Genomic DNA, 20374 nt, shown 5'->3' on the forward strand with positions numbered 1-20374 from the left:
TTTGAGGCAACAATAGCTAAAAACAAATGCAGGCAACTCGATCGCTCTATAAACCAAAAATGAGATGAGATTGTCGTGTTAGTAGCAACTGTTTTGTTCCTTGTGTTTAGAAGACATACACTGTCTAGAAGACATACACCCATGCATAGAATGTGACAAGTGACTTCGTGGGATGCCCGACTGTGTTTCCTCCTGTTTCAATGAAGCATTTGTGTCCTGTTTTGGGATCAATAGCATCACCGTTTCTCCAGACCAAACGAAAGCCATCTTGAAAAGGCAGTGGATCCATGTCATGGAAGCGGTAGGCTACAAAATAGGGATTTTATAATTAGCACTTGTGGTGTAGTCAAGAGTTGATGGAAGCAGGAATGGTGCAGCATGCATTAGTTGTTATCAAGAAGCAACTTTTTGTATCATATCAAGTAGAGCAATAGGCTTGAGGACTCTCTGTATGTCACAAGGACAGAGTAATGCTTTGTATTGACACCCAAGAAATATAGTGAGTGGATGGATGGATGAATGAATGAGCAATGGATGGATAACCAGACAAACAGACAGCCAGACAGACAGATGGATGGAGGAATGGACAGACAGACAGACAGATCACAAAGTCAACACACAGACTTGCAACCAGGCAATTATTTGCGTGTAGTTCACCTGAAATTTTGTATGGATTAGTCTTGCTGATGTATGTGAGTCCTGCTGTTGGCATCTGAAAGGTTCCTGCGCTGAATCCCCATGCAGAGTTGTAGTAGTCTTCTGTTCCCGTAGAGAGAAGCAAACCAGGGAATGTTGTGTTGTAAGGCGTGTACACATGAAAACAACCCTAAGGAAAAGTGTTGTCATAGCTGCAATGATTCAAGCTCATCTTGAACCGTCGGATGTAGCGTTACCTCAATAAAATTATAGCTGTCACTTTGCACTGCTAGTAGTGACATGAAATGCAGTCCATTGCCATCGTGTAAGTCGACTAGTGGAACATACTGAAGTGGGTCAACCGTTTGGTTGACGGCTTTAAACTGACGCATACGAGCTGTTGGCGGAAGTTGAATTCCACCAATAACAACAGGCATGTTTTCGACACCTCGCACTACCACAAAAAATGCCTTCATGGTTCCTTTTGGATGATATGCAGTCACACGGACATTGTTCTGGAAGGGAATTCTGTAGAATGAGGGAAGATGGTGTGTCCTGTGAGTGAAATGACAAGATGGGACTGTTAATGTTTTCCTTGCCTAAAATTGTGAAACCATCCCCCAGATTTGGATCCTTTACCAAACCAGGCTGTTCCCCAGGGTGCAGCATCATTGTCAAATGCAACTCCGCATGCTAGACTGGGAGTGAACTCTACATGAAATCGAATAAATGCAACGAAATTGACGAGCGCTAACGAATGCAATGAGTGGAACTGACCTATTGATGCAGTTTGCTCACCATCAATGTAATAGCGGAATACCGCATCATCAACCGACAGTGATCCTGCAGGACCAGTCACCCAGAAATGGGTCATTACTCCGTAGCTTCCTTTGGTATCTACGCAATTGCAACAAAAGAGCAGACTTGCCATATATCTGTGCTAATCGCGTCTATATCCCCTTAGCGCTTTCACAAATAATATACCGATAGTGTGGTTGAATATCTCCATTTCTACGTTTGGCAGAGTCGCAGCTGAAAGGCCGCTACCAAACGGTTTTCCAATGTCCATGGCCAACGCAGACGTCATCGCTAGCAAAATTGTGACAGCCAACCAAGTTGCACTAGAGATATCCATTCTGAATAGCCTACTGCTGACTACGTGATACAAGCGCACGTGATCAACTAGTACTGTAATTACGCATCTACGAGAAGGGTACCTACAGTAGAAAGTTTTTCTGTCACTTGGGAGAACGACTGTTGTTCGTGTACTAACTCTGCAAATATCACCAATATTCACAATTCACATTGCTTAACGCAGATTTTAATCTGCAATGTTTTCCACCCAGTGGACTTAGATGTAACTGATTGTATAGACTGTATTCGGTATTGCATTCTGTATGCTGACACATGTGAATTAACGTCTGCTACAGTAGTATGCTAAACAGTATTTTCCTACGTCACTCTACCAATTGTCAAGAGGCAGAATTCAAACAAAATCCAAACTCTCTTTTTGTACAGTCTTGAAGCATGGAATCCTATTTCAACAATTAGCACTAGACTTAATTAAAACAGTTGTAGCTACCACAAACGTCTGTAGTGTTATATCCTTGCAGAAGTACAACAGACAGCAACATAAGCTCTTAAAACTAGTTAGGGAGAAGACTTTAGTGTACATGTGTGGCAATGTAGTTTAGTTGCCTAGGTGAGTTCCTTACCGTGATGTCAGCAGCAAATACAATAGATTCAGGACTTATTTTTACTGAAATAAGCAAAGTCTCTCTTTCTATTAGTTAACTAATCAATTTGTATCGTTTTCTCTCTACTTCATACAACTCACTGCTTTTGATTAAATTTTCAATAGTTTGAATGAAAGTTTCTCGTTTGACCTTGCACAGCCTTTGCCTTGAACGCAGTGCACTTATGATAGCCTCACGGTGCACACCAACATTATCTCCATCTCCTAAGCAATGCAGATTTCATATCAATTACACATACATCAAGCTATTAAGGGACAGCATCCAATAACCAAACCTTTCATTTGCAAATCTCGAACTGTGCTGAGTACAACAGGCACTAGTGCTTCGTGATCAATTACCTAACCGTTTTAAGACAGAATACAATGTGGCAGTTGATATCAAAACCAATACGATGTCAAACTTCATATCGGTCAAGAGAGCAGTCAGTAACAAACAGACAGCCCTCATCCACCAGGCAGCGAGTCGCTGATGCCAAGACATGTTTGATCATTGCAGTTAGTTTGTCTGTTGACACCTGTGCACAACCAGTGACATCCCAATAAGGAAGACCAAGAACTAAGACGGATTACATCAGTTTCAGTTGAAATTGCATCGGCTGCTATGGCCATAAGAAGCGGCTCCTCTTGAAGGTCGGCAAAGGCAAATTCCCTGATGTTCTCTCTTAGTAGGTATCCCACGATTGCTTCCTTAACTTCAACCTTTGACTCACACTACAACACGTTCAAAAGAAAGTTGACAGCAAAACCCAGAGGACACCTTATTACCTCTTTAGCCAAGGCAGGATTCCATCTACAAAGACTTGGATCACAGAATAACAGGAAAGACCATTGTTGTTGATCACTCTCACCCTGAATCTTTTGGTATATCTTCTGGCACCACGAATGGTTTGCTGTATACGGATGCTTTCAGATGTGCAAGCTCTAGCCAATGCCTACACTCTGCATGAACATCTGTTTCAAAGTCTGAAAGAATAGGGTACGATGTGGTAAATGTATGAGTAGCAATTGGAGTATTGCCTTACGAACAGCTGCCACTGTAATTTGCCTACTGCCTCGGTATAGTGTTATGCGGCCTTGGACAGTCACAAGCTGACCAAGACCAAACTTTGGGACATCATCGTCACTGTCTTTTTCATGTCTCCAGAGACAGCAAGATATGACACCAGTCCCATCATCAACTGGAAAGAGAATAAGCATGCAGGTACCACTTGACAATGATGATGACACTTTGGCTTGGCTTTTATGTAATTGAGTGCATATCTATATATTTGTGTGTGTGTGTGTGTGTGTGTGTGTGTGTGTGTGTGTGCGCGCGTGTGTAATTAACAACCAACCTTCAAATACTACATTTCTAGACTTGCCATGAAGACGTACGACGTCGCCCATTACTTCTACTCTGGAAATTGGATGATTCCCCAAACAATAGTAGCCTTCAAATGATAGAAAAAGACTCAACCTAACACACACACACACACACACACACACACACACACACACACACACACACACACACACACACACACACCAGCATCTACATGCTTCTCCAAAATAAATCATTCGGTCCCACCAATGTTGTTACTGTAGTTGCGGGTAATTCCTTCATTCTACTCGAGCGCGCCAAGTTCCTTACCCAAATCAGATTGACCGGGAAATTCCGGCAATTCGAGAACGTCAACGATGTTCAACTGAACGTGTGTCCAGTACAGACTGTCCAGACCCCACAGACGGGGAGGATAGTAACAATAGCATGCGGAGCTGGCGGCAGTCATCGCAATATACGGGACATGAACCTGCGGACTGAGCTTGGACTGCGAGGCTCAATGCAAGGACAAGATGAGAATCATGAGATGCTAACGGTAGGAGTTATTATGACTTTAGAAAGCAGTCGTTTACTAGCAACTTTGTATTAGCCGGACATTCGGTTGCCATACCGTAGATTATCAGTGTTCCGTACCGCGCGCGTAGGCCTGACCTGCGTTCATGCAATAAATAATGTTAGGAGAGACCCTAAAGCTCAAATTCTGTTTTACGGGCATTTCTGGGTGAAATTCGCTGACTGAAAGTGAGGCAATGCATTCAGGGGAGAATTACCTGGCCATTGCAGTAGCCAGGGAGGTCAATCACGAGGAGCGGTACCGGTCTAGGACACTCGTAATTGACAGTTTGGCGCTAAACAACCATTGCACGTATCCGTATACACGTTTTTCGACAGATTCAAGTGCCATATCTATCGTAAAACTGTACTGTATGAATTTGTATCTAAAGGCTATACTCCAGTGCTGTACGGTTTTACTACACGTGCAGAAATGTGTACCAACCACTAACAGCAGACGAATAGACGTAATAAAGATGAAACAGACAGTGTAGACTAATATAGCTAGTTGCATACTCAGTATTCATTGTCGTCGTCTTCCTTGTTGAGGCAACTGTCTTGTGCAACTTCTTCGTAGTCCTTTTCTAGAGCTGCCAGGTCTTCTCTGGCTTCGGTAAACTCCCCTTCCTCCATTCCCTCTCCCACATACCAGTGCACGAAAGCGCGTTTGAAGCACAGCATGTCGAATTTGTGGTCGATTCGTGACCAGGCTTCAGCTATAGCAGTCGTGTTCGACATCATGCAAAGGGAACGAGGAACTCGAGCCATTGAGCCACCCGCTACCGTGACTGGCGGCTGGCTGTTGATTCCAACCTAGAATGAAAGAAAGAACACAATAAATAAAGGGAAAAACAAACAAAGAAACGAATTAACGAGAGCAACAATTTTTACTTATTCTAACATTGTAATGATTGTTTAATTAACAAAGCGAGCTTACCTTAAATCCTGTCGGGCACCAGTCGACAAACTGGACGTTTCTATCTCTCTTGACTGTACTAAACGCTGCAGTGACTTCTGCAGGCGTAACATCTCCGCGGTAGAGAGCGCAGCACGCCATATACTTTCCTCGCCTTCCCTCACACTCCATCATCCGACCGACGCTTGGCTGAAAGCAGTCACGTGTCATCTGAGCCACAGAAAGCGACTCGTGGTACGCCTTCTCGTGAGACAGTATGGGAGAATAGGACAGAAGAGGGAAGTGGATACGAGGGTACGGCACCAAATTTGTTTGAAACTCACACATATCGACATTGAGCATGCCGTCGAAACGCAAAGAAGCTGTCACAGACGAGACCACCTGCAGCACAAACACAAAAAGACAGAATTCAATTACGAAAGGTAATTCTCGGTGTCTCATTATCATGTATAGTTCTTGCCTGTGCCACCAGTCTGTTCATATCAGTGTACGTTGGCCGCTCTACATCGAGATTCCGGCTACAGATATTGTACAACGCTTCGTTGTCGACGAGAAACGAACAGCTGTAGTGTTCGAGTGTCGAGTGGGTCGTAAGCACCGTGTTGTACGGCTCTACAACCGCCGTGCTTAGTCTCGGAGCCGGGTAGACGCAGAACTGAAGCTTCGTTTTCTTTTCGTATTCGCGGGAAAGACGTTCAGCGAGCAGGGCACCGAACCCGGACCCCGTACCGCCTCCAAACGAATTGAATACGAGAAAACCTTGTAGCCCATCACACTGATCGGCCTAAATAAATTTCAGTGCTTGAAAATTCAACAAAAGTCGTTAGAGAGTGTTTACCAATTTTCTGATTTTTTCCAAGGCCAAGTCTACCGTTTTCCGTCCCAGGGTGTAATATCCTCGGGCAAAGTTATTCGCAGCGTCCTCCTTGCCGGTCACCAATAGGTCGGGATGATACAGACTTCGGTATCGACCCGTTCGTATCTGATCGACAACCGTCGGTTCCAAATCCAAGAACAGTGCTCGAGGAACGTACTTGCCGTGACCGGTATCATGGAAAAACGTGTTGGTAGAGCCAGAGCGGGAGTGAACTAGTTGATTCATGACTGTGGGCGTCTGCTGTGATTCAGCTTGCAACGTAGAGTCGGAGACGCAGTCTTGGGGATGAACTAGGCATCCTTCTGGAGTAATGTCATGCTACATTAACAATAGGCAGTAAAGTCATGTCTAAAACAGATATTTTCTACTAAACAACTCGACCCAGTCTCACTCCACCCTCCTCATTCCCCGGATTGTCAATCCTCTTCGGAGACCTTGGTACACAAGCACCTCACTGTACCAATCTCTCCCCGCTTCAGAGTGACATACGGGGAACGCAGGGGGAGAGTCTGGATCAGAGCCATATGGATTAGCCTCGGCCTTCCATACCCGTGTAGCGCCAATTTCACACTGTCTGGGAGGCCGAGGCTAACTTTTCAGATAGCTATAATTCTAATCGCTCTGTCACGGCCATGCAGTTCACCTCCAAGCAGTAGAGCTCCCAACAAGCATTGCCGATTTGGGCTCCGGCTTGACCAATATGTAGTGATATAATTTCTCTCTGCAAGTACAAACAGCAAATGCTATGCGGTACCTACGTAACCTCGTCTATCTATTAGCCTTGTACGAGAGAAAACTGTTAGACTGCATGCGCAGTAACAGCCTACTGCATTTCATGTTTACTGTGTCCACAGCTTACCCCCATTGTTGAGATCAGTACAGAGATGAATACAGAGATGAAGGCGGAGGTAATTTTGCACGCGAACTGCGGTGTCCGTCGGTGTTGCAATGCACCAGGTCACCAATCCAACTAAACGCAGCGAACGATGTAGTCATCTTATGTAGACTTTCGTTGTGCATTGTGTAACCGGTACAAAAATAGTAAGGCGGTCACCGTCTTGCGGTCACGTGAGAATACCGCCACGCTGGCCGTGCTGACTCTGCTGTGAGTCACTTCCTGTCCGCACTTTCTGCAGAGGGTAGACGCTTTTCAACAGAATGGGCCGCTCCCCCGTAATGCCGATAGTAATATCCTGAGGAGGGTTGTACGGTACCTCTGCGATGGGAATGTAGCGCATGCGCTTATGTTATTGTTATGTGCGAGTCTTTGCATGCCATATCAAGAGGTATCCAGTAGCTATCGGATGTCGACAATGTGTTCAGCCTCTTCTCACGCTCTTAATTGGCTCTGACTAATTAGATTCAAGGTGGACAAACAGCTGAAGGTCCAGCACTTTAGTGCTTCTTCATTAATTGTGACATTGCAATATGTGCTTGAAGTGATGCAGGGAGTACTGTACCGTTGGGAGCACAACGAGGCCTAGCATCACCAGTTTTGGAAGGCGTGGTGGTATCTGATTGGTTTTGAACAAAAAATTCGGAAATTGGAAAACTGGCTGCGAGTTTGGCAACAAGAAAATCCTCAAGCCAAAGTAAGGATGTAGGTACAGCACACATACCAACCATTGATACTCTAGCCAGAGTTGCTCTGATCACAGTCATGTATCGTGATGGATTTCAAATGTAGATATTTTGTTATCTCTGCACCAACACCTTTTTCTAGCTCCTAGCTTCACTGCTCTCAACCTGCTTAAGGACCAGTATGAATGAAAACAGACTCTCAACCTGGCACTATCATAGAAAATAAGAAACTTACACTTCTCTTGAACAGTTTTCAAGTGATTGTTGTAACAGTATCTACTCAAACCACGGGGAGGGAGACATACTGGGTAAGAAATGACTACAACAAAACGGATAGGAGCAGTAAGCACGCAGATAGGCAGGCAACAGGAAAAACCAAACAAACAGCCACAGACAGACAGACAGGCCGTTTGGGCCAGACTAGAATGTAATAGTGTTGTTCTTTGAAAATGTATGTATTGACAGACAGACACACAGACAGACAGACAGGTAAGGCTGGGATTATCGCAGCCTTACCTTGCCCTGGTGGCCTAGTGCGTTTTCTCCAGATTCTGTCGTCATCATCTCATCTTCCTCTTCGTCTTGTCGTCCATCTTGTGACTTCAGCATCTGGGATTATCGCAGCCTTACCTTGCCCTCGTGGCCTAGTGCGTCTTCTCGGATTCTGTCGTCGCCATCTCCTGGTCTTCTTTGGATTCATTTCTTCTGACTTGCCTATCTTGTCCCTAGCTCTAGAGTCTAGCCTCTCGTATGTAGTTTGCAAGTTTTATGTTGTTACTAGTGTTGGACTTTAGTTATAGTTATGTACTTTGCAGTGATGTATAATAGTTCCATGTTTGAAATATATGTATTGACAGACAGACAGACACCACACACACACACACACACACACACACACACACACACACACACACACACACACACACACACACTCACACACACACACATTAACATCTAACTACCTATTTCAGTGTTTCCGACAAGTGTATGTACAGCTTTACATACATTTAATATCAAAACTTGATGTATGACCATGTACTGTATACTCATCACATACTGTCTATACCTATAACTATATGAAATGGGCGTTAATTAACGAATATAACCTAAAATAACGAAAACTACTATTCATTCCCGTTCATCGTTTCGTTCCTCCGCCACGTCTCGCCTTCAACGCCTCCAATTCCTTCTGTTGCACCAGACTGTCAGCATTACTGGCAACCAACTGGACACCATACGTACCTTTACGCTACAGAGCACAACATTCGCGGACAGAACCGCGTTCAACTTACCATATCCAGTAGCAACTCATTCTTGAATTTAAGCAGATTGTTTTCCTCCGTCAGCTCTCGAATGTGCTTCTTCAATCGAACGACTTCGCGCGAACTCTCGGCCCCCGAGCCGCTCTCTGTCACACAAAATAAATAGAACGACTGTCGATCTAACGAGCCCGACTTTACAAATCGACGACCTGTTATCCAGTTTCCGTCTTCAAACACGAGCTCTTGACCACCTAGACACACCCGTATGGGGCCCCCACCGTCAACTTGTAAGTCGTTTTGTGAATAGACGCTGTCATCGAGAGAGGACAAGTTCGTGAGAGACGCTGATTTCCTTCTCGGTGTCTTCTGGTTCGGAACAAAGCCTTTATTCCTTCCGAATAGAGGCATAACTGGTTGCTATGGCGATTGTTAGTTGATATGAACTAGCTGGTGATAATGGCCGCCACGTTGCGGTCACGACAAAAGGGTACGTTCGACGTTGTTATAGTTTCTATTTGCAGTTATTTGTTACTTATTGCACGTGCTGTCTTATTAGATGCCGTTAGACGAATGTTGAGTCAGTCGTCATCCGGGCCCCGAACTTCCTCTGCTGATCCTCCGTCGTGGAAGGTGACACTCTGTGCGAAATGAGTACTTTAGACGGCTGCTGACACGTTTAACTGTATGTTAAGGTGTTGATATATGACAAAGTTGGCTTGGATATTATCTCTCCACTCCTAACTGTTCCAGAACTTCACGAATTGGGAGTCACACTGCATTTGTGCGTCTGTCTGTTGTAGTGCATACGCGTGTATAGACTGTGTGCTTTGATTGATTGTATAATGAAAATTTGGTGCAAGACATGATGGTAATACTTAATCAATTAATTAATTAATAGAAATTTAGTGGATTGAATCGTTTGGTGTGCAAATTACGTTTGATGATTGAAAAATATTTTAACATTTAGAAAAGTGATTTTATAAAACTTTCTAGGATTAATCTGTTTTGACAAGTCACAACTGAAACAACCTTTTTGATAAAAACATTTTAAAATAATAAAACAGATTCTGTGCATTCAATGAGACATATAACTGCTACTTCTGTTTGGAGGAAATTTGCGTACCGTATTTCCACGATTAGTGCTAACCACGGGGCACTATTTTTTCATAGTTTTGAAACATGGGGCATTATTATTTTGCAAGCACAAAGGCTGGTGCATTATTTGTGTATAAAAATGCAACAGACTACACAAATAACACGAACAAACCAAATGTAATCTTAGATGCAGTCTTACGGGTATGTGTCCTGGATACTTTCACTTTACTTGAGTCGTATTTCTGGCCTGTTTCGTACGTTGAATCTTCATTATCAGTCAGTGACTATCTGGGTGTTCATTTCGTTTCAAAGAACGTACACATTGATAGTATGCATATAACTGGGTTTGAATACTACCCCAGTGGGGCACTAATCGAGCATGGGGCATTATTATTTCATTATAGGGTCACTATTTGAGTATGAGGCACAATTTGAGCATAGGGCACTATTTGCCGAAATGCGGTTTACTTTAAGTTGTATACCAGGGTTTCCCCAGAATTAAAATTAAACAGGGTGGATTATTAATATTAATGTAATGTGGTTAATATTATTGATGGAGCTACTGATGCGGGATATGGAACAACCAGTAGAACAATTGATAACAAAAGTTAGATCAAACTAGATGTCTAGCATGGACAGTGAAGAGATCTTCACTGCAAAGTGGGGAGGCAACCATGACAACTAATTTAGACCAATTTTACCAATGACGCTTATACAATGCAATTAAATGCGTGTTGGCCTGTTGATGTCAAAACAAGGCGGGTCTGAAGGCGGAACTCGCAGATCACATTGTGAGAAAGCTGTACAGGTACATCTACCCTATTTCTCTTGGCCTCTTCACGTGTCTTCTGTATGCATACAAATACATAGAATATTCATACTCGTGTAGAGTCCTGAGATCCAGAAATTTCCTCACCTTGTTGGCAAATATTTTAGGACCACACCCTCAAAATCCAACGGGGTGGCACCCTGCTAGAACATCCTGGGGAAACCCTGAATATTACGCAACGATATATGGATAAATGGACGAATTGACAATCTCAATTTGACAGCTTCAATGCTGTTTTAATTTAACACTAACGTTTACACGTTGAAACAGTGCCAGAGCCAGCATTTTGCTGGCTGGGAGGGTTCATTGTCAGTTGAGAGAAAAAATTGCTCGACTTTGCCAGTTACACGAAATCAAAGCATTGTACAGTATCTCAAGCACCTTTTCAAAACAACTACTCTGTAGATACTCACTGTTCAGCCCAGTGTTCTGGCACGGTGCTATTCTCTTTTACTGGTTTTAGCTACATGTATGTACACCTGTGTTATGGGAGACATGGATGCTTTGACATACCCTTAACTTTCACAAGGCTGAGTCTTTGCCTAATTTTTTATGTTAGACCATCTAATGGTCTGCACGTCATAAGGTGCGGTAGATAGTGATAGGTTACACATGACAGGCAGTGTTTATTTAAGCATCAATTCTAATGTGTAAAATCTGGAAACCAGAAATGACGTACTATTATGTCGTTATGACCCAATTATCGTTGCTCGGTGTGGACAAATTTTGGCTAGAAGCACCGAAGCAAATCAATAATCAATGCTGTATAATCGTTTTTTGTTTATTCCTATTGGTACTGTGTGCAGATTACTTGATGCTGACAGGGACAGTGTTCCTGATGCTCCTGCTATCTATTTTGTAATGCCCACACGAGCTAATATTGCTAGAATTTGTCAGGTAAATGCTAAGTTTGCTTTAGTAATGGAAACAATTGATAATGATCCCTACTGTGTGTCATGATTAGGACTTTCGTAATCAACTCTATAATTCAGTCTATTTGAACTTTATTTCTGCCGTAAGTCGAGATCGATTAGAGGAGTTGGCTGCTGCGTCGCTAGAAGCGAATTGCACTGCACAAGTTAACAAAGTTTGTATTGTTTGTATCATGTGCTGCATCGTGAAATTAATCGCAATTTTGTTAGATCTTTGACCAATACCTCAACTTTATTTCATTAGAGGACGATTTGTTTGTCTTACGAAATCATGATCAAGAGGCATTGTCGTATTATGGTTAGTACTGGTGTTTGCTTGTGTATACATTGTTGTTTTACTTAGGGGTCATCCATATTTCTCGGCATTTTCACGAGCGTACAAACCGTTTGTTTTTTCCTACCCCTTCCCAAAAGCGTACCCGAAAAATGCTGATTTACTATTAACATGCTTCAGTAGTCCCATACTTGATGCAATAGGCCCATACTTGATATTTTTTCTCTTTTTTTGTCATCATTTCTAGCTTCCGAAAGCTTCTTTCAAAATAAAATCCTTCTCATCACTCTCAACCTTCCAAAACTCCTGTGCCTTTCTGACAGCATCTTGCTTGCCATAACTGTTATCTAGATACACAAAACTTGAAAAGCGTTGGAAAATGCTGATAGGCGTTGCCAGGGTATGTGTGGACAGAATCTGCACAGTTGGACAACTCTTCCAGCCTTTCTACGTTCTCCATCAAGACATGAGGCGAGAAGAAAAGTCCAGATATTGCTCATTAACCCGGATACAGTGAACTGCTAGTACATATTATCAATGGTTATTGGTTTGACCTCACGAACTTGTGTGCAACCATTGAACCGCCTCTGTGAAAATGTCCAATGAATGCACTAGAACGGCATTTTTCCAAAGCGTATGCCCAGTTTTACTCCTTTTCTCAGTGTACGTTTTGCACGCTCGTGAAAATGCTCGTGAAAATGCTGAGAAATATGGACGACCTCTTTGGTTGGGCAATCTAACTAACTTTCTTGATGCTTGGATTTTTTGACATGAACATCGGACCAATAGTTTCTCTATGAGACAGTGATACTGTCCATCCATATGCTTGCATACTCTCATCCACACCCAATATATTACAATCTACTCTACACCATGCACCAAACCCTCTGTAGCAGGCACATCATTGCGCTTGGTCACATTAATTTTTTGTCTCTATTGTTTGTTCAAGCTCAAAACTGGACTTGAGGATTCGAGTATCAAGAAATTTAATTGGCCTGTCCTTATCCAAAGTTACAATCTTGTCCAATCAGTCTTACTGCCTACTCTTGGTCTTACCTGCCTACTTACTTCACTTTCTGTTTGCTTGTTTGACCAACAGTAAGGCCACTATTTGTTGATTCATAGTTTCTCATCAACGCCCACATGGAAAAATATGCCCTGCATGAAGTCACCATTATTGCCATTACGCATGCGCAATATCGTTGATTCATGAGCAACAGGTCCGGGTTGATCAACTTTTGTGGGTATGGTTTGACAACAAAGAAGACCATTCCTCAGTAGTGGATGTATTACTAGTATGAAACAGTCTGCAACGTTTGATGATTTATTATCAACGCGTGAAACGCTAGGTATAGTAGTGCAGGCCAGTCATGTGACCAAATAGATGTCCCGTATGTTTACGTAACTTGGTGGACGTTAATCAAGCTGCATAGGTATGGCATGCAGAGGGTTTGCACTGTAGTGCTTCATTGTTATGGTATTGAACAAGTGATTATTGATATTAATTAATACTCATTGTCTTGGACACCCGCAGTTGATTCTGTGCAGTACATATAAGAAGTACGTGAAGAAATAATGGCATAACATATGGTCCACCTGCCTGCATCATTTTGAGATGAACTTCTGATGAGAAACTATGAATCAACAAATAGTGGCTTAATCTGTCATGTGACTGCCCATCTTTTTGGATGTCTATCAGTTTGTTAATTTTAATGGTATTTTCTGTGTTGTTTTAATAGTTTTCTTTAATGGATTTTAGCTTTGAATAGACCGGATGCTCGAGACACGGATATCACAGCGGTTAGAGATATCATTGTTGACTCTCTGTTTTCCGTTTTTGTAACGTTAGGTAAGCATTACTCAGTGGATTGCGAACAGCCTTGGTAAGGTGTACAGAGACGATTTCCACAAGAAGTCTGTTTAATATCTTATTAAATAAACATTGATTGAACAATAAATAATTAGTTTAATTATTTGCAATATTAGCAATTAATTTTTTATTCTGTATCGTCAGGTTCAGTACCTGTTATTCGCTGTCCGACTGGAAATGCTGCAGAAATGGTAGCAGAGGTGACGTAGACTATTACTTAGTCGTTGAACAGTTGATCTCATGTTGCTTTGTGTCGTCTGTGTTGATTGCTAGGCATTGGACAAGAAACTACGAGAAAACTTGCGTGATTCAAGAAACAGTCTTTTCACTGCTGAGCCTGCATTAGCAGGAGGACAGATTAGGTTCCATTGCAGATGTTAGTAGACTACTTAACCAGTAACTGTGCATGTGCTTTACAGTTTTCAACGACCATTGTTGATCATTCTTGACCGAAACATTGATCTTGCCACGTGCCTTCATCACACATGGATTTACCAAGCTATGATTCACGATCTATTGGTATGATGTGCTGTCAAGCCCTGAAAAGTTGAAAATCGCAACACAGTGTGACGTTATTGGTTTGTCTGTAGGATTTTAGTCTGAACAGAGTTGTGGTGAAAGAGAAACCAAGTGAAGCTGCTACTGCTACTGCTGCTGCTGCTGCTGCACGTATTGTATATCGATGTGCAGGTTTTTATGTACACAATGTAAGATATTGATTGAATGTAAGATCATGCAACAAAACAGAAGACGTATGAGATAGACACAAGTAATAAATTCTGGCAAGTGCACAAATTCAGGTTTGATTTGCAATTGTGACGTTCTTCTATGTCGTTGCAATACGTGATGACAAATATTTTCAGTCCATTTCCGACTGTCGCCGAGGCTGTACAGACAGAACTTGACCAATACAGAGCATTGGAAGACGAAGTGAAACGACTGAAAGGAGCTTTGGTAAATGAGCTGAGGATGAGGCTGTTTGGTGTGTTTTAACTTGGTTGATTGATGTTTAGGGGTTGGATGAGAATGCATCAGATGTCGATGTGAGTGGTGCTTTGTCAGACAATACGGCAAGATTGACGTCTGCTGTCAGGTACTTTTCGTTCAGTAACTTTGTGTTGAATCAATGATGTAATAAGAGTGTATTGATGTAGCTCATTGCCTGAACTAATGGGGAGGAAAAAGATGTTGGACATGCACACGAACGTAGCTACAGCATTACTCGAGGAAGTCAAGGTACGTAGCCATTTGATTGCCTGAATGTTGATTTAGTGCAATAGATATATTTGAACAGGTACGGAGACTCGATTTTCTTTTTGAAATGGAAGAGAAACTAATGAGCAAATCATCTCTTGTTAGTTGATATCAATGTTGTACAAGTTTGGTCATGTGTTTACATGCTGGTTGGTTTAGGACAAGCCGCTTATGGACATTCTTTCTGATCCGGCGAGTAAGTCACAATGTGTTTTGTCAACAATCTTGTTGTCACGTGTGCGGTGACTCTAGATGGAAATACCGAAGACAAACTGCGTCTGTTCCTTATGTATTTCATCTTGTCAGCAGAAATGTCCGATGTACAACATCGAAACTGCAATTTGCTTGTTTGTGTTACCTACACTTGTGGATACTGTTTGCCGTAGGAAAGTTTAGAGCAATACAAAACAGTCTTGCAAGAAGCCGGTGCTGATCTGTCTTCATTGGATTATCTTAAGAGATGGAAGTAAGAAGTTAACTGACGTAATTCTGATGTCTGGTATTGCACGTTTTTCGTGTAGAACTATTTTGCAGCTTGCTGCTCCTTCAACGCGTCGCAGCACTGGCAGTTCGACAACAAGAGCAATGAGGTGAGATATGCCTTGCTTGTTGCTTTATGGTGTGTGTGTGTGTGTGTGTGTGTGTGTGTGTGTGTGTGTGTGTGTGTGTGTGTGTTTGTGTGTGTGAGTGTGTGTGTGAGTGTGTGTGTGTGTGTGTGTGTGTGTGTGTGTGTGTGTGTGTGTTTGTGTGTGTGAGTGTGTGTGTGAGTGTGTGTGTGTGTGTGTGTGTGTGTGTGTGTGTGTGTGTGTGTGTGTGTGTGTGTGTGTGTGTGTGTGTGTGTGTGTGTGTGTGTGTGTGTGTGTTGTATTACATTGTGCTGTTTGGGTAGTATGTTTTCAAAACTCATGACGACAGGTTCACAGTTTGTTATGGAAGGTGTTCGCAACTTGGTCATTGGTGAACGGGTGAGCAGCTTTGAGCTCGTGTATGTTGGTGGGTCACTAAGCAGATGTTGTGTGATCGATATAGCAATTGACAGTTACACGAATTGTTGATGCTCTAATGGACATGAAGTCATCAGCTGTAAGCTTTGTTGATTATTGTGTGTGTGTGTGTGTGTGTGTGTGTGTGTGTGTGTGTGTGTGTGTGCACGTGTGTGCATCTTTGTGTATCCACCTGTCGATCACTGTGCATGTTTGTCCATCTGGTTATTAGTTTAATTAACTATTTGCTTGTTGATTATATGAACATTCCAGTCACCATGTTGTCATCGTTTAGCAACTATTCGTGTGATGATGGCTCATGATCTAGCTGGAATAGTCATTTGCATGCAGTGTATCTGTTTATCCATTTTCGTATCTGCTTGTCTGTTTGGTTTGTCTATCTGTCTATGTGTTTGAGTTTTCTTGTCTGTCAGCTGCATTTGAGAAATTGTTTGTCTGTACATTGTTATCTATTTTGTCTACGCAATGTGCTATTATGTGTATCAATATTTCTTTAGGAAGTAGATGGCTATCGATACTTTGATCCAAAACTGGTGAGAGCTGTCAACAGGTACGTACACACACACACACACACACACACACACACACACACACACACACACACGTGCACACACACACGTGCACACACACGTGCACACACACACACACACACACGCATGCACACACATGCACGCATGCTCACACACACACGATATTATATATATATATATATATATATATATATATATATATATATATATCTTGTAGTCTTACATGTCTTGCAATGTTTGTAATTTTCTTTCTCATAATTTACTATACTTACGCTGGCATTGTCTTGTTTAGCTCTTCTATGCCACGCAATCGTCAGCCATTTGTAGAGGTGATACTAACACAACAGCTAGCCACATCTTTTCACACAATGCTGGTTGATTTGCTGTAGGCAATGGTATTTATGGTTGGTGGTGGCACTTACGTTGAATATCAGAACCTCGCTGAGAGCGTCAGAGTGAGTGAGACACAACACAAGAGAGCCACATCATTGTATAGGTTGTTACATATACATTTGTAGAAGCAGCCTGCAAATAAGAAGATAACGTATGGAGCAACTGACCTACCTAAATCGACTGACTTTCTCACTCAGGTTCTTTATATTTTATGCATGTTGTCATTCATTAAAACTTAACTACATGCTTGTGTAATAGCTCAGTCGGCTTGGAAAGGCATCTGACTGGTAGAGAAAGTGAGTGAGTCAACCATTGTCTTTCAACTGGCAGTGCCTTTGTCAGAGATATTTATAGTGAATGACACAACTATAAGTTGTGATGAGGATTATATTCATTTCTCTAGTGGTTGAGTTACAGAGACTTTGAAAGAGTCAATGTATCAAACAGCATCTTTGTACTTGTTACGTTGCAAAGTGAATATGCGTATTGTATATTACGGAGATACCAGTCACTCCTGTTTGATTCTTCTTGATGGAACGCTGACAAAGACTATGATAGAGCATGCCAAACTGTGGTCTAGTTTGGGATCAAACGACTTGAATGTTAGGGGTTTGTCTATGGGTGCAGTTTAGGCAGACTCTGTTAGTTGTGTAGGTGTGAGTGTTAAGACTACCATTGCAACCTCATCAAATTGGTCTAAATAGCATGGTGGTTGCAATTTTGACACAAGAATGTATTGGAATTGGACACATTTTCCTGACAAGTGGCGTTTGTTGTAAGGCAGTTATTTCACTGACTTTGCGTTGCGTGAAGTGGCACCTTAGATGAGTCACCAAGGACAACCCAAATACAAGGTTGCACTGAAAGTTAGGGGCAGTTGAAGTTTAGTACTACTGTATATTCTTACTGAGTTGTTGATGAAGGTTATTTATAATATAATGATGCTTGATGAACCAACTATAAGCTAAAGTAATCACATCTCGGCCAGGAATTTTATACCGGGCAAGTATATGTAGGTAGGTAGAACTGTGGAAATTTGTTCTCAGAATTGATTGTTCGCAGTGATAACAGCCCAAACTATTGTATTATTATGTTATTATTAATTTGTCATTAATATTGTTGACAAGAGTGGCAGCTGATAGACTTGCATGTAGCAACTAGAACTCCAACTGTTCTCCTGGCGGTAACATAACACAACTTAGTATTAGTATTAACTAAGAAACATCATGTCAACATACTAGTTTGCCCTTTTAGTCTGACAGCTGTTCTGAAGAATTCTGGTGGAATGAGACCTTTTTCATTGCCAGGAGACAAAATTACATTGTTTGCTGACTTGAAGAATTTGATTCCAGCTACACAAATTGTTCATGAATTACAGCTATCATGTTAAGAGGACACAGCAAACCTTCTAGAGCTTTTGCTGTATCGATACCAATAAGAACCTCACAACTGCTCCGCATGCCTGTGATGTACTGAGGTTAGCAATGATATTGACGTTTGACTACTGGAGATTTGTCTCACCGCTAATAACACCAGACTCGCCTGGCTCTCCTGGAGCTAGATGGATGTGGTTACGCTTCATTCGAGATAGTCCCTAGTAGAGTGAAGATATCATAGATAGTAATGACAAAAGTGAGTGACTTCCAGTGGACAAGCAATGTTTATATTATAGACAATTATTGAATAACCGTGTGCAGGTGAGCACTTCTATTGCACATGTATTTAGGATATGGCAATGTTGGTGTCACTGTGCCTAGTTGAGTTTCCAGGTTGTGGTAAACTGACAGGCAAAAACTGTCACTGACTGGTACTTGATCAAATGGAAATTCCTTTACTGCAGTGAAAATTCAACAATATGCTTGTCATGTCAATAGGTAGCAACAGTTTCAAGACCAAAGAATATCATGAATCATGTATTTGAACATGTAAACCAAGACAGATGAGGCACCATTAAATTTTCATTTTTTAATAGCCAAAATATTACTATAAAGTTGGAATTTGAACTGATGTCAGTGATGTTTATGCAGATAAAACTGATTTGATCAGTGCTCTCAACTATTTACACTTACCTTGTCCACCCCAGGTTTACACTAGCACCCTGATTTCATTACTGATTACACAGATATGTTCGATAACACATTGTTTTGAGATCACATTGCACATAGTTGTAGATGTATAGATCTCTAAATTTATGATCCATGTATATATTCATGTACACGAATGTGCCAATACGTACCTGTACCCTAATCATTTCCCAAGATCTCAGATATGTGCCATGTACTGCAATTGGAACTTCTTTGGGCTTTGTAAGAGGAATGAGCTCAAGGTCTGGTATCTAGCACACAAGTGCACATCGATTTTATCGATCCATACAAGTATACATGTTGCTGTAAAACGAGATGGTCAGCTATAACCTCCAGTGTGTGACCTTGATTTGCTCTGATTTTAGATCTGCCCGTGTCCTTGTCGATAATCAGAGAGAATCTCTGTTTATCATTGTCAGCAACAACTCTTTCCACATCAGTGAATGTAAATCGTTTAAGATGTGGTCGAGCCAAAATATCGTCTACGAATGCAAACCCACCTTCGTCAAGTCGAATACCCTCTTTTTCCGCTCCATGTCTCAAAATGTAGGAAAGGCTTTTAGAGAGTTTAATATCAAGACCACTCTGCCTTCCAGACAACAACAGATTCACTAAGTAAGCTAACAAACAAACAAGTAGAACGGAGTTTAGTTTACTCTATACCAGTCGACTGTGTACAGACCGTCCTGGTTTCTTTTCTGCCATAACTGTAAAAGAAACTACGTACTCAAGAAGCTGCGTCATGTGATACTATTAGGCTAGTGCGCATGCGACCTTGTCAAACAATCTAAAATTAGGGTCTGGAAGCCGTTTGTTGTTTTAGGCGTCCACTGTATTGATTTTGTTTCCTAGTACACTTGAAGCTTGCACACACGCATTTTGAAATTTTATCTTTGAAAGTGTAGAGTGGGGGTAATATGGGGGCGTGGTAAAATTGATGCACATGATTTGCATGAGTAGGATGTACACGGTCTGGGAGGCCGAGGCTAGAAAAGAAAACGCAAGAAGTCCGAATCCCGGATATGGTCAGACTCGACCCACTCCCTCACGTCTCTCCTCTACGATGAGCGAGAACGAGGATTGAGACAGAGGGTTGAGTCTACAACTTTTGAAGTCGGTGTAATGCTTGTACCTCCCCCCCCAACTATGGAAGGCCTGTGACGCCGCTGTTTGAGAGTTGGAATACTGTAGCCCAAGACTTCGTAAAA

At 42.0% G+C, this 20374-nt stretch overlaps 6 protein-coding genes across 8 annotated transcripts; 1 reads left to right on the plus strand and 5 right to left on the minus strand.

The window, feature by feature from the left end:
- Positions 1-124: 124 nt before the first annotated feature.
- On the minus strand, positions 125-1761 carry LOC134179496 (uncharacterized). The gene is made up of 5 exons (XM_062646407.1): positions 1621-1761; positions 1414-1533; positions 894-1347; positions 658-826; positions 125-306 (listed from the first exon to the last, which is right to left on the minus strand). Exons 3-5 carry the CDS (start codon positions 1110-1112, stop codon positions 125-127), a joined length of 570 nt encoding a protein of 189 aa, XP_062502391.1. The 5' UTR covers positions 1113-1347; positions 1414-1533; positions 1621-1761.
- A 617-nt stretch (positions 1762-2378) lies between these two features.
- LOC134180237 (CST complex subunit STN1-like) lies at positions 2379-4261 on the minus strand. The gene is made up of 9 exons (XM_062647342.1): positions 4023-4261; positions 3727-3822; positions 3415-3570; positions 3241-3355; positions 3158-3182; positions 2963-3103; positions 2794-2907; positions 2668-2731; positions 2379-2596 (listed from the first exon to the last, which is right to left on the minus strand). The coding sequence occupies exons 1-9, from the start codon at positions 4159-4161 to the stop codon at positions 2427-2429; spliced, it is 1020 nt and encodes a 339-aa protein (XP_062503326.1). The 5' UTR covers positions 4162-4261; the 3' UTR covers positions 2379-2426.
- Positions 4262-4547: 286 nt separating this feature from the next.
- Positions 4548-7089, minus strand: LOC134180500 (tubulin alpha-8 chain-like). Its single transcript, XM_062647667.1, has 6 exons — positions 6918-7089; positions 6702-6779; positions 6020-6376; positions 5642-5965; positions 5203-5562; positions 4548-5078 (listed from the first exon to the last, which is right to left on the minus strand). The coding sequence occupies exons 1-6, from the start codon at positions 6921-6923 to the stop codon at positions 4782-4784; spliced, it is 1422 nt and encodes a 473-aa protein (XP_062503651.1). The 5' UTR covers positions 6924-7089; the 3' UTR covers positions 4548-4781.
- A 1540-nt stretch (positions 7090-8629) lies between these two features.
- LOC134180501 (protein chibby homolog 1-like) lies at positions 8630-9312 on the minus strand. 2 transcript variants are annotated; one of them, XM_062647670.1, is made up of 3 exons: positions 9111-9312; positions 8932-9047; positions 8630-8864 (listed from the first exon to the last, which is right to left on the minus strand). In XM_062647670.1, the coding sequence occupies exons 1-3, from the start codon at positions 9307-9309 to the stop codon at positions 8778-8780; spliced, it is 402 nt and encodes a 133-aa protein (XP_062503654.1). In that variant the 5' UTR covers positions 9310-9312; the 3' UTR covers positions 8630-8777. The 2 variants fall into 2 exon arrangements, with proteins under 2 accessions (XP_062503654.1, XP_062503652.1); XM_062647668.1 differs by having other exon boundaries at positions 8932-9312.
- Positions 9313-9331: 19 nt separating this feature from the next.
- LOC134180499 (sec1 family domain-containing protein 1-like) lies at positions 9332-17593 on the plus strand. Of its 2 annotated transcripts, XM_062647666.1 has the most exons (27): positions 9332-9388; positions 9458-9531; positions 9594-9682; positions 11632-11722; positions 11790-11912; positions 11968-12055; positions 13791-13880; positions 14046-14101; positions 14175-14263; positions 14321-14420; positions 14492-14570; positions 14632-14701; positions 14765-14855; positions 14915-14994; positions 15056-15137; positions 15196-15255; positions 15315-15351; positions 15408-15475; positions 15542-15621; positions 15677-15745; positions 16045-16120; positions 16185-16238; positions 16657-16709; positions 16982-17018; positions 17079-17144; positions 17208-17279; positions 17341-17593. In XM_062647666.1, the coding sequence occupies exons 1-27, from the start codon at positions 9358-9360 to the stop codon at positions 17371-17373; spliced, it is 1938 nt and encodes a 645-aa protein (XP_062503650.1). In that variant the 5' UTR covers positions 9332-9357; the 3' UTR covers positions 17374-17593. The 2 variants fall into 2 exon arrangements, 1 of the variants encoding a protein (XP_062503650.1); XR_009970011.1 differs by lacking the exons at positions 17079-17144; positions 17208-17279; positions 17341-17593 and having other exon boundaries at positions 16071-16120; positions 16982-17016.
- Positions 17594-17993: 400 nt separating this feature from the next.
- On the minus strand, positions 17994-19900 carry LOC134180037 (tRNA 2'-phosphotransferase 1-like). The gene is made up of 7 exons (XM_062647108.1): positions 19830-19900; positions 19497-19751; positions 19319-19417; positions 18604-18676; positions 18488-18544; positions 18321-18434; positions 17994-18259 (listed from the first exon to the last, which is right to left on the minus strand). The coding sequence occupies exons 1-7, from the start codon at positions 19869-19871 to the stop codon at positions 18240-18242; spliced, it is 660 nt and encodes a 219-aa protein (XP_062503092.1). The 5' UTR covers positions 19872-19900; the 3' UTR covers positions 17994-18239.
- Between the last annotated feature and the right edge of the window lie 474 nt (positions 19901-20374).

Source organism: Corticium candelabrum, chromosome 5 (genome assembly GCF_963422355.1).
Source record: "Corticium candelabrum chromosome 5, ooCorCand1.1, whole genome shotgun sequence".
Lineage (NCBI taxonomy): Eukaryota > Metazoa > Porifera > Homoscleromorpha > Homosclerophorida > Plakinidae > Corticium > Corticium candelabrum.

What these genes read in the sequence shown, in the direction of transcription:
- LOC134179496 (XM_062646407.1), bottom strand. Translation starts at nt 1,112, where the DNA reads ATGAAGGCATTTTTTGTGGTAGTGCGAGGTGTCGAAAACATGCCTGTT. An exon ending in ACAGCTATAATTTTATTGAG is followed by an intron (nt 827 to 893) that starts GTAACGCTACAT and finishes ACTTTTCCTTAG; the next exon opens with GGTTGTTTTCATGTGTACAC. An exon ending in TAATCCATACAAAATTTCAG is followed by an intron (nt 307 to 657) that starts GTGAACTACACG and finishes CCTATTTTGTAG; the next exon opens with CCTACCGCTTCCATGACATG.
- LOC134180237 (XM_062647342.1), bottom strand. Translation starts at nt 4,161, where the DNA reads ATGACTGCCGCCAGCTCCGCATGCTATTGTTACTATCCTCCCCGTCTG. An exon ending in TCCCGGTCAATCTGATTTGG is followed by an intron (nt 3,823 to 4,022) that starts GTAAGGAACTTG and finishes TATCATTTGAAG; the next exon opens with GCTACTATTGTTTGGGGAAT. An exon ending in TCGAGATTTGCAAATGAAAG is followed by an intron (nt 2,597 to 2,667) that starts GTTTGGTTATTG and finishes TGCATTGCTTAG; the next exon opens with GAGATGGAGATAATGTTGGT.
- LOC134180500 (XM_062647667.1), bottom strand. An exon ending in GGGAGCTCTACTGCTTGGAG is followed by an intron (nt 6,377 to 6,701) that starts GTGAACTGCATG and finishes TTGTTAATGTAG; the next exon opens with CATGACATTACTCCAGAAGG. An exon ending in TGAACAGACTGGTGGCACAG is followed by an intron (nt 5,563 to 5,641) that starts GCAAGAACTATA and finishes TTTGTGCTGCAG; the next exon opens with GTGGTCTCGTCTGTGACAGC.
- LOC134180501 (XM_062647668.1), bottom strand. Translation starts at nt 9,309, where the DNA reads ATGCCTCTATTCGGAAGGAATAAAGGCTTTGTTCCGAACCAGAAGACA. An exon ending in ATGAGTTGCTACTGGATATG is followed by an intron (nt 8,865 to 8,931) that starts GTAAGTTGAACG and finishes TATGGTGTCCAG; the next exon opens with TTGGTTGCCAGTAATGCTGA.
- LOC134180499 (XM_062647666.1), top strand. Translation starts at nt 9,358, where the DNA reads ATGGCCGCCACGTTGCGGTCACGACAAAAGG. An exon ending in CATTCTTTCTGATCCGGCGA is followed by an intron (nt 15,352 to 15,407) that starts GTAAGTCACAAT and finishes CGGTGACTCTAG; the next exon opens with ATGGAAATACCGAAGACAAA. An exon ending in CTGGTGAGAGCTGTCAACAG is followed by an intron (nt 16,710 to 16,981) that starts GTACGTACACAC and finishes TGTCTTGTTTAG; the next exon opens with CTCTTCTATGCCACGCAATC.
- LOC134180037 (XM_062647108.1), bottom strand. Translation starts at nt 19,871, where the DNA reads ATGGCAGAAAAGAAACCAGGACGGTCTGTACACAGTCGACTG. An exon ending in ATCAAGGTCACACACTGGAG is followed by an intron (nt 19,418 to 19,496) that starts GTTATAGCTGAC and finishes CTTGTGTGCTAG; the next exon opens with ATACCAGACCTTGAGCTCAT. An exon ending in CAGACTAAAAGGGCAAACTA is followed by an intron (nt 18,260 to 18,320) that starts GTATGTTGACAT and finishes TGTTACCGCCAG; the next exon opens with GAGAACAGTTGGAGTTCTAG.